The sequence below is a fragment of the Lacerta agilis genome, chromosome 8 (assembly GCF_009819535.1).
Source record: "Lacerta agilis isolate rLacAgi1 chromosome 8, rLacAgi1.pri, whole genome shotgun sequence".
Lineage (NCBI taxonomy): Eukaryota > Metazoa > Chordata > Lepidosauria > Squamata > Lacertidae > Lacerta > Lacerta agilis.
The window spans coordinates 5188266-5200303 of NC_046319.1; the positions used below are offsets into that span (position 1 = coordinate 5188266).

The 12038-nt window shown below is 46.3% G+C and overlaps 1 protein-coding gene across 1 annotated transcript in view; it reads right to left on the bottom strand.

The window, feature by feature from the left end:
• Positions 1–12038, bottom strand: part of ANTXR1 (ANTXR cell adhesion molecule 1) — a 124338-nt gene that overhangs the window by 31615 nt on the left and 80685 nt on the right. Inside the window, exon 14 of the mRNA XM_033159164.1 lies at positions 4166–4207. Within this exon, the coding sequence (XP_033015055.1) occupies positions 4166–4207 (42 nt within the window). The remainder of the gene's footprint in view (positions 1–4165; positions 4208–12038) is intronic.

The following is a 12038-nucleotide window of genomic DNA, read 5'->3' on the forward strand; positions in this document are numbered from 1 at the left end:
CCCGCCCCACATCATCGATCCCAAGACATGGCACATGAACACCATCTGAATGGCAATGCCCATCAACTTTGCGGGGGACCCACAAATATTTCATGGGGGCTGCGGAAGGGACCTCGGCCCCAAGAGTTGGCTCCTATGCTGTGCAGTCATAAGATGCTTAAAATTTCAGTTGCCACTGGCTTAGTGAACTATTGCTTTGGCTACAAGATGCAGCTGCTTCTTCCCAAAACGCACTCCCTACCTTGGCGACCCAATGCTGCTTGCGAAAGCTTCACCTTCCAGGCACAGAACCTGCTTCTCATCTGTTCCCAATCACATCGGGGTTGCAGTCAAGTCCCACACCCTTCCCTTGAGGTCCCCGGCTCTGCTACAAGACGCCATCTTCCCCGCCTTTGCCCTTCCCACCACCGAGGTGTGAGCCTGGGGTGGCCGGGAGAGGAGGGGGAGACTGCCTGTACAACACACTGGTGGGTAATAATGCATTTCCTGCTGCAAAGAGCGCCGTCGCTCGCCCTCGAGTTTATTTAACTATATCTGCCCGTGAGATCTTTCAGGGAGAGGAAAAAAAGGAAACAATCTGGAAAAGAATAATAAACACAGATAAAAGCTAGACCAACAGCTCTGCAGTGCAAATGGGCGGCTGCCAAATCTTCACCGACTCCAAAAGCTACAGGGATGTGGGGTTGCCAGGCCTTAATTCTCCTACACCTGCAAGAAGCACTTCACTAACCTGGTACAGTGGTACCTCGGGTTACAGACGCTTCAGGTTACATACTCTACTAACCCAGAAATAACGCTTCAGGTTAAGAACTTTGCTTCAGGATAAGAACAGAAATCGTGTTCTGGCAGTGCAGCAGCAGCGGCAGGCCCCATTAGCTAAAGTGGTGCTTCAGGTTAAGAACAGTTTCAGGTTAAGAACGGAACTCCGGAATGAATTAAGTACGTAACCAGAGGTACCACTGTGCTGAGGCTGGACCCCTATTAAGTCATGCTTTCGGTGGAAAAGCAAGCTGCATTTGGCAACAGATCCAGCGTAACACGTAAACACAAAATCGTGTTCAAGATTCCATTCAAGAATACAATTCTCTGGGGATGGTATTTAAGGTCTGTAATGATTCTCTGTGTTGATTCCTATGAGTTTTCAGAGAGCCCTCATATAGCCTATATTGAGTCGAAAAAATTGTTGCTTTATTTTAAATTAACAGTTGACTAGCTACTTTCTTAACAGTTGCATCAACCTGAAGGATGAGAAGGTTGCTAAATGAGAAGGGGGTCTCCTCCCCATCCTCCTCCTCCTCCTCTTTCTCTGCCCAGGAAGATGAAGTCTAACAGTCCGCTTGAAAGACCAAGAAGATCAAGGGAACAGCTGAGGCAGCTGAGGAGGTTTAGCCTGGAGAAGAGATGACTGAGAGGCGATGCAATAGCCATCTTCACCTATCTGAAGGTGGAGCCAGCTTGGTTTCACGTGGCCACTGTGGGGCAGTGCAAGTGTGCCTTCCACCAGCGGAGACTAGTGCAACAGCTGTCGCCTCTTCTGGCCAAAGTGACTCTGCTCTGCTAGCATCCAGTTTAGACTATTAGACGACCATCCTTCCCTTTAGTTTATCGAGGAATCCTCCTTCTGGTCATTACCCAGTCTGTCATTAGTTTGGTCTTTCTGACACTATCAATGATCTGAATGAAAACAATCTTAGTGAGACACACTCAGCTTGACTGACTGCTGAAATACCAGCCTTCCATCGCTGCACACACACAAACTCACTCAGCAATCATTGACCAATAATGCCATGCCATGGTTTCTCTGGGGGGGGGGGGTTCACCCTGGAGCTGGGGACCCACCCACCCCCTCCATTGACATGTTTTTGGACAGATCATATGGAAGGAAAGGTATAACTTGCTCCCTCCCTAATTCTTTCTGTCTCTCTTGCCAGTTTTCCAACTTCCATTGCTCCCCCCCCCCCAACCACTAAAGCATAACTGTGCAGCAGCCTTGGGGTCTCTGCCAACTCCTTTCCCACTCCCTCTATAACCCTTTCCTCTCTGGGACAGCCTTCAAGTATACTGCATATTATTTTAGTCTATTAACAAAACTTTCCTTTTCTGGAAAAACTTGGGCTTCATCTGATATTCCCTCCTTGGTACCTTACAAGGGCACTCCACTACTTAGCCTAAGGTTCCCAAAGCAGCCTTCAACAACCTACAGATGTTTGGGGCTACAATTCCCATTGGTTGCGCTGCTTGGAGCTCATGGGAGGTGTGGTTCAAAACATCTGGCAGGAACCAGGTGGCCAAAGGCTGTCCTAGAGTTAGAATAACCTTTGCTAAGCGCCCAGGTCACAAGCTTTTATGGTTGAGAACCCCATGGGGTGATGTCTGAGGAAATTGCACCCACTTTGGTTGAAGCCCAAATGCTGAATGCAAATGGTCTCTTACGAGGTTATGTGAACCTTCCCCAAAGTAAAGCAAGCTGGTTCTGATATACTGGACACAGCTTCAGAGCTTTGGCCACTGACCCACTTGTTTGCCCCTTCAACATGGCTAAGATGGGGAAATGCACCCCTTCTCTATTGCCCCAAGATCCTGGAGGAGGCTTTTGGGGGGATCTGCATGCTTTCCTCCCTGCCCTGTGCAAACCGATGGAGGCCACCTCCATCACATTATCCAAGGGTGGGGAAAAGCACCCTAAAAATGACCTAGTGGGGGGAAGCCCTCCACTGGTGTGGCCTTCCACTCCTTCAAACTATCACCCCTTGACAGTGAACAGGGAGACAGAGTTGAAGCAAGTCATGTCCGAAGTGGTCTGCCCTCTTATACAAAACAATGAAGCTGCATCCATGTCAAATCTTGAGTCAAAGCTCATTGGTCCATCAAGGTCAGGATAATCTGCATTAACTGGCCACCAGCTCTCCAAGATTTAAGACAAAAGCCTTTCTCAGTCCTACAGGGAAATACCAGGGTTTTTCTCCATGCAAAGCCTTTCTCTGACACTGAGCTACAGACCCTCCTCAGTCAATAAATTAATAATAATAATAATAATAATAATAATAATAATAATAATAATAATTTATTTATACCCACCCATCTGGCTGAGTTTCCCCAGCCACTCTGGGCGGCTCCCAATCGAGTGTTAAAAACAATACAGTATTAAATATTAAAAACTTCCCTAGGTCAACAGTGCTTGGGCTCAGATGCTGGAACAGCAGCAGCTTCTAGGAGTTCAGTCTCCCCAGGAGAAGAACACAGACGATTGCTTTGGTTTTGCAAGAAGGCTCCTCTCAACAGAAGTCATAATCACCTTTTTTGCTAAATTGCAACCATGCTACTGAATGCAACGGACCTGCCAAGTGTGTCTATCGCTAGTTGTTAAGTGGGCAAGATGACATCAGTTGCAAGCATTATCCAATTACAGGCTGGCTAGTGGCTTGGCCCTCTTGCCATGTGGGTGAAGACATGTGGACCCGAGACAACAACTGAGGGCTTAAAGCAACACAGCAATTCAGATTTCGGAACTGAATCGAACTGCCCATTTCCATGAACAAACGCTCAGGTTTGCACCCAGGAGAATAATCACCAGGACACGGGATTTTGATGGTGTTGGTTAGCTTGGGCCTCACTCAAACCGAAGTTCTCAATGAAAACAAACAAGCAGAATTCAAACTGCAACATAATTCAAGAGGTTTCACGATTCAGAGCAATGTCCGGAGGTTTCAGAGAAAAGGAGGTGATTGACAGCAAACACATCGCATTTCACATCCAGCATCTTATCACTGCATGACACGGCCCAGTTTGAATTAACAGAAGGAGATAACCAGCCCATAACAGACACACAGGAATGGGGAAGGTGAGTGGGCCAGATCCGTATCTGTCCCCACCAGCCCTACAGGCTAACTTTGACAGGTCAGCAGGACAACCCACCTGTCAATCACCTGGTGCCATTACAACCCACCTGTCAAAGTCCCTTGCGCAACACTCTCCAGCTGGTTGTCAGGTGACAGAGAAGCACTGCAAAAGGAGCTTTGCAAGTCCCAAGGCTCAGTGCTTCCCAAGCCTCAAGCAGAGGGCTGGCAAAGCTGCTTTCTGCAGGGATCGACGGCGCAATTGAGTTCCCCACGGGGCAAAGGCAAGAGGAGCAATTCAGAAGCCATATAATAAAGTGGGCACTTACCTCGCTGTCTTCCATGGGGGGTGGGGGAGGCTCCTTAATGATCTGGAAAAAATGAAGAAAAAACACAGGGGGTTAGTCCATAGCCAGGCTGCTCTACAGTTGGGTTTTAAACTCAGTCAAGACTCACTTCCCAGAACATGTGAAGAAATGGTTAGAGAGTAGCCCTAAGCATGGACAGAGTGCATACAGGTGAAACTCGAAAAATTAGAATATCATGGAAAAGTCCATTTATGTAAGCAATTGTTTTCATTAGCTACTAATGAGATAGACTCATGACATGCAAAGCGAGATATGTCAAGGCTTTGTTTGTTATAATTGTGATAATTATGGTATACAGGTGATGAAAACCCCAAAGTTGAGATTGTTAATTTGGGGTTCTCATCAGCTGTACGCTATAATCATCACAATTATAACAAATAAAGGCTTGACATATCTCGCTTTGCATGGCACGAGTTTATCTCATATATTAGTTTCACCTTTTAAGTTGAATTACTGAAAGAAATGAACCTCTCCACGATATTCTAATTTTTCGAGTTTCACCTGTACTTTCTCCGACTATCATACAACTAAGTGAGGTGGATGGAAGAACGGCCCACCCCTTAGCCTGAAGTTTCACCTTCACTTAGATGAAGCTCTCACAAACTACTTCATTGTTTTGAGATGCTGACCAGGACACTTGAGCAGCCAGCTAAGGTCATTTCTTACAAAGAAACTTGTCTGACCAGTTCAGCAAACTCTTCTCTTACATTCTAACCCTCCCTGGGTGCAGGACCACAAGAACTGGAAGGGGCTCAGGGCATCATCCAGACTGACCCACACCAAACCCACAATAATACGTACTCACAAAATCCACATTTTGCCTAGCACACAGCAATAAGGATCAAGTGTAGCTTTGTCCCCCGCCCATCTCTCCTGGATAGCTCTGAGGATAAAATGTGGGATGGATGAACACAGATGCCAGCCAACACTCCTTGAAGGAAGGGTGTGATGAAAATTAAATAAATACATTTAACGAAAGTACATTGAGTCCAGAATTTTACTCTGCATGTGAGGGGTTGTGTTTGGGTTTTCTATTAAGAAAAATAGGTCTGGGGTCTTCACCATAGAAACTGTCAAAGCTGATGTGAGTGTGAGGCCGCTATTTCTTGCACACACACACAAAAGCATCTCCAACGCAGCAAGGAGCTGGCAAATGCCACAGGGATTCTCTCCAAGAGTAGCATGGAGTCCATCCAGCAGGAAAGCGAAAACAGAGGCATGACAAGCATCTCTCCGAAACCTCAGATGCAGCAGCCTTGGAGAGGAACAGAGAGCTCAGTCTCTCCCTACGTAAGGAGGAGCAAAATAAATCAGGCCAATGGAGCTACAGGAGGTTTAATTCACCACCACCACACAAATCAGTAGGTATAGATCAGTGGTTCCCAAACTTTTTCTGGAAAACCTGGTGCCATAAACTCACCCCAAGTGCCCCCTACCCTACAGAAAGCATTGTTCAGAATAGTGGTTTGCATAACCCACGAAGGAAGATAATAGTACAATCAATTTCAAAGCAGTAACAATGAGTTTCACATTTATTCAACTAAAACTATTGGGTTTAATTGATTCAACTATTTGGTTTAATTGATTTAATTGATACAGCAACCAAGGAATTTCGTTGCTCCCACAAGGGGACAATGACAATAAAGACTTATTCTATTCTTATTCCTTTTTTAAAAAAAAACCTGATTAACCTCATCCAGTGATTCCAGCTTTTCAAGTCTAATAGTTGTTTACACCTCCATTGCCCCCCCTGCCTCTTGGCCTGCCTCCCCCCAACCTGGTAACCCCCCTCAGGGCAGTCTCACCCACTTTGGGAACCACTGTACAGATCTACTGCTGGCTTGAGATTTTGTGCAGCCCACTCTCTAGGCCTCCTCTCCCCCTGTCCAAGCCCTTGCTTGCCCAGCCCAGCTGTCTTCTTTGAAGATCACTCGTAGCCAAGTAAGATTGTCTTCCATGAGCACAGTTTCAACAATAAGTGACTGTGGAGGCCAATTCTGGATCCACACGTCCTTCTACACTGGGGAAATAGGTTTCCGGGCGGGAGTTGATCACGGTGAGGGTTTCCCAAATGTGCCTTCCTCTTAGCACTTTTCATCCTGAGTTTGAGCGTCTTCAAAGTCCATGACACCTTCGGTAAAGGCTGTTCTCCAACTGGAGCACTCACATGCCAGTGTTTCCCAATTGTCGGTGTTTATACTACTTTTTATTTTAGATTTGCCTTTAGAGAGTCTTTAAACCTCTTTTGTTGACCGCCAGCATTACACTTTCCATTTTTAAGTTTGGAATAGAGTAGTTGCTTTGGAAGACAATAATCAGGCATCTGAACAGCATGACCAGTCCAACAAAGTTGGATGCTGAAGAATCGTTTCTTCGACACTGGTGATCTTTGCTTCTTTCCAGTACTCTGGCATAAGTTCACCTGTCTTCCCAAGTGATATGTAAAAATTTTCGGAGACACCATTGATGGAATCTTGCGAGGAGTTCGAGATGGCGTTCGTAAGTGCTCCATGTTTCACAAGTAGACAGTAAGGTTGGTACCGGTAGTACAATAGCTTTGTAAACAAGATTTTCATTTACCTGCAAATGTTCTGGTCTTCAAACACTCTGCACTTCAATCAGGAGAAAGCTGCACTCGCAGAGCTCAGGCGATGCTGGATTTCGGCATCAATGTTGGATCTTGTGGAAAGATAACTGCCCAGGTAGGAGAAGTGACCAACATTTTCCAATGTTACACCATTGAGTTGGATTTGTGGTGCTGCCGAGGGGCTGGATTGTGCTTGTTGGTGCAGCACTTTGGTTTTTGGGATGTTGAGAAATAGGCAAAGCTTTTCGTAAGCTTCTGCAAATATATTTAGGATGGTTTGGAGGTCATCCTCTGAGTGTGCACACACTACGTTGTCTCCAGCCTATTGAAGCTCTATGATGGAAGTTGTGGTGCCCTTACTCTTTGCTTAGAGTATGCCCTCCCTCTCAGGGCCCGATCCACACAAGTGCCCAGAGGGAGAGGCTGCTGAAGAGTCTTCAACATGCTCTTCATTCAAGGGAGTATCTGAAAGAGGGTTTTCTCCACCTCCTCTCCTTCTTTTGTAAGAATGCAGAATCATTCGATGAAACCCACTGGCAGTTAGATGTCAAGGGGTGTACGCAGTGACAGACAAAAGAAAGCACTTTTTCAGACAGTGCATAGTTAATGGATGGGACTCACTGCCACAATATGTCATGTTGGCCTCCAGTTTGCATAGCTGTAGAAGGGGATTAGATAAAATTGATGGTGGAGGAGAGGTCTAGGAGCATTTACTAGCTATTGTAGGGGATAGGATATGCTTTGACAGATGGCCTACATGTCGAGAGATGCAAAAACTGTAAAAAGAGTGTGAAAGGATATTGCTAAGATAATCTGCTTCTTCACACTGCCTTGTGAATGTGTCAGTACTGTTTGTGCCTTGCTCAACAGGGCTCTGCTTTTTGGCTCTTGTGGAGAGGGGGCCAGGGAAGGGCTCTCCCCAGCTTCTTAGGGTCTGCGATGTCCCAGCTCTCCTCTTCCAAGGCAGCAGCACTGGAGTCCAAGTCCTGGGACCGTGATATGTCTACACTCTAAATGTTTGCATTTCATTTTCAGCTCCAAGAATGAAAAATGTATACATGGACAGCTTTGTTTAACGTGAAACATATACCGCCCTGTGTCCATCCCTGCCACAGAGGGGGACTGAGATTAAAACCAGACATTTTCCTTTCCTTTTTCTGTTTCTTTGTTTCCACTGCTCGATAGTACGAATGGCAAGCGCCATGCTATGAGCTGATGGCTTAAAGAATGGGAGCAGCAGCAGCAGCAGCAAAGCACATTGGGTCACTGAGCGAAGCCAATTGCAGTAGGTGTTGCCCCGTAACGTCTCGCCCATTTAGCTTCAACAGGCAGAGACGAATTCCATTCACAGAAACAACAAAAAGGGCTAGGCTAAAAACAACGCCCCACTTTAGACCCAAAGCATCTAAATCTCAAGGCGGATACTTCTTCATGCCGCGCATAGTTAACCAATGGAACTCACTGCCACAGGGGGCAGTGATAGCTACTATCTTGGATGGCTTTAAAAAAGGATTAGACAAATTCATGGAGGAGGAGGAGGAGATCAGCAACTCCTAGCCGTGATGGCTATGCTCTACCTCCACAGTCAGAGGCAGCAATGCTTCTGAATATCAGTTGCAGAAAGCCATGGGATGGGAGAGGGCTCTTGTGCTTCATGTTCTGGATTCCCACAGGCATCTGGTTGGCCGCTGTGAGAACAGGATGCTGGACTAGATGGGTCCTTGGCTTGATCCAGCAGGCTCGTCTTCTGCTCTTAACCTGGGAATCTAGCCGTTGCTAAGCTCTTCTGCAACTCGTTCCAATGAGCTTTGCAAAATAAAAACTTTCCGCTAGGTTGCCTGGTGCTGTTTCCACTGTGAGCATTTTGCTCAGATTATTTCTCACAACTTTCCTCTTATGTTTCTTCGCTTAAAATAATAATAATCAAGCAATGTTATTTTTTGGAAAGCATCCTAACAGGCCAGAGAAACAATGCTTGTCATTAGCTCCATGGTTGGAAAGGGCGGCTGTCAAACCATTCTGTACCTCATTATTTCTTCCACGCTGATGGGAAAATGTGTAAGTTCCACTGTAATTGTTCCTTGGGGGTTACAGCTGAGCATCTGCATTTCCTCTCTAGCTTCATCCTCAATAATAATCAAACATTCTTCAGTTTTTTCTTACATTCCTCTTTCCTCTAACATTTCAGATCCTTTGGGTTAATTAAAGTCCAGGGTGAGAACCATATTTTCCCAAACGGATCCAACATTACTTTTCTCATCACCAGACATTTCCATGAGAAGTATGGCATTTGGAGTGATGCTTTCATAGAATCATAGAATTGGAAGGGTCTCCCAAGGGTCATCTAGTCCAACCCCCTGCACGGCAGGAATCACGGATAAAGAATCCCTGGGAGATGGCCATCCAAGCTCTGTTTAAAGACTTCCAATGAAGCAGAGTCTACCACCTTCTGAGACAGTCCATTCCACAGTCAAACAGCTCTTACCATCAGAAAGTTCTTCCTAAGGTTTAGTCAGAATCACTTTTCTTGTCATTTGAATCCATTGGTTCTCTTCCTCTCCTCTGGAGTAGCAGAAGACAAGTTGGCTCCATCTTCCCTGGGACAGCCCTTCGCATATTTGAAGACGGCTATCCTTTCACATCTCAGTCTTCTCTTCTCCAGGCTAAACATCCCCAAGTCCCTCAACCGTTCCTCATAAGGCTTGGTTTCCAGACCCCTGGTCCTCTTGGTCGCCTTCCTCTGCACACCTTCCAACTTGTCAATATCCTTCTCAAACCAGACACAGGACTCCAAATGAGGTCTGACCAAGGCAGAATAGAGCAGGTCTATTATTTCCCTTGATCTTGACACTCTTCTTCTTCTTTTTGATGCAGCCTACACTGTTGACTCATGTTAAGCTTGTGATCTACTAAGACCCCTAGATCTTTTTCACATCCCCAACCTGTATTTGTGGATCAGGTTAGTCCTGCCTCAGTGCAGAGCCTTACATTTATCCCTATTGAAATTTCATTACATTACTTTCTTTCCACCATGTTCTGTAGACAAGAGTGTGCAAATGATGTCCCCTTGGTTGGCCATTGTGAAGACAAGATGCTGGACTAGATGGGCCACTGGCCTGATCCAGGAAGCTCTTCTTATGTTTTTTTTTTTTGGGGGGGGGGGCTCCCCAGCACAAGTTGTGTCCCTGGCAGGGTTGCTCACTCCTGCTCCATTGCAATTCCGCTCCCAGCTAACAACGGAAAAGCAGAACCTCAGGAGTTCAGCTAAAGGGAACTCTAGTCTGCACATGCCGGAGAAGAATGAGACTGAAATGGGGAGGCATTGGAATGTGCCACTAGGACACTCCATGCTGCAGATCAACATCCTGAAAGAATGAGCCAAGTTGCAAGAGCTACAAGTAAGTGATGGTGCCCTCCAGGCTAATGCGAGGCGGCTTTCTTCCACTACCACCCTCACCTAGTTGCTAGGTATGAGAACAATATCCAGTGTGTGTGTGCTGAGCTGGAAGCAACCTGGAAGCAGGAGACACAGAGACAGGCTTAATCTGTGCAGGATCCAAAGCTGTGACTCATAGCGAGGCAATATCTGTTGGGGTGCTAAAGCTAATGCTTCTTCCTATGCTCATCTTCTATAGATGTGTAAATAAAACCATATAGCCCAAAGACACCGCAGTCTCCGTTGACCTTCATTCCAAGAATAAAAGGTAAAGGTAAAGGACCCCTGACAGTTAAGTCCATTTGCGAACAACTCTGGGGTTGCGGTGCTCATCTCACTTTACAGGCAGAGGGAACCGGCATTTGTCTGCTTCCGCAGACAGTTTTTTCCAGGTCATGTGGCCAGCATGACTAAGCTGCTTCTGGCAAACCAGAGTAGCACACAGAAACACTGTTTACCTTCCTGCCAGAGCGGTACCTATTTATCTACTTGCACTTTGATGTGCTTTCAAACTGCTAGGTTGGCAGGAGCAGGGACCGAGCAACGGGAGCTCACCCCGTTGCAGGGATTCAAACCGCCGACCTTCTGATCGGCAAGCCCAAGAGGCTCAGTGGTTTAGACCACAGGGCCACCAAACCCTGAATAAGCACCTGGAACCACTGGAGTCTCTCACAGCTCAAAGATTGAGATGCCGCGTAACAATAATGGTCCCCTACATTTAAAAAGAAGAGAAACTGCTGCCAAGTTGAAAAGTCGCATTGCAACGAGTGCAATGAATTAGGCTAGTAGAAGCTCTCTTCCTGATGTGCTAAAAACAGCCTCGCCTCCCACCCTCTTGAAGTCTGAATTGGCACAGGCCAAACTGCCAGCTCAGGAGTCTAACATCTCATTCTGTTGCATGTCCGGATGGGGCCCCTGCCTCTCATTGCTCCACCTGCTTATGACACCTGCTGAAATGAAAGATGGGGGAGATTTCTGCCTGAGCCAGAACACACACACACTAAAATCTCACTTACTGTCTAACTGACCTCGGTTTGACCTCACCACATTTACTGTAAATTGGAGTGATGAGCGCAATCTTTCATCCTTCCTTTGACAGAAAACGCTGGAGAATCATCAACAATGATGCATTTGGAAACTATGTTTATCAATGGGCGTTTGCCAGGAAGACCATTTGGTCCAGAAAAATCCATGGAGCTCCTCCACTGAAGTCGGTGAATTTAATTATCCCCAGCCTCCAAATGATGCTGGAGCACAGCTGGGTGGGAACGGTTTCCGTTTAAATTAAAACACATGCTTTACTCAAACACACCTATCAGGAGGGCAGCCTGTTCTGGGACCCACTTTCTAAGGGTGGATACACACAGGGTATCAGTATCTGGGTTAAAAAAAACCCCCAAAAAACAAGGAAGAAATCAGACAATCTGCACCCAGTTCTCCAAATCCTTTGCCCAGAAAACTTCCCCCCTCCCGCTTCCTGCATAAAACTGAGCAAAAAATGGTGAATTATTCTATTTTATTATTCAATAACATTTATGTTTTGTGTGATTCAGGCTGCAATCCTGTGCAAAGGTACCTAGAATTAAGTCTCACTGAATTCAGCGGGACTTTCTTCTGAATAGAAGTCATAGGGACCCAAAGGATCATTGAGTCTGACCCCCTGCAAATGCAGGAATCACATCTTTTGCAAAGAGCTGTGCTGGGCACAGAAGCAACCTGCTCCCTGGGCCCCAAACATCAGAAGCAGCTGATTCTTCTGCCCCTCCATCTCCATGCATATTGTGAAGGTTACCTCTCTCTCTCTCTCTCTC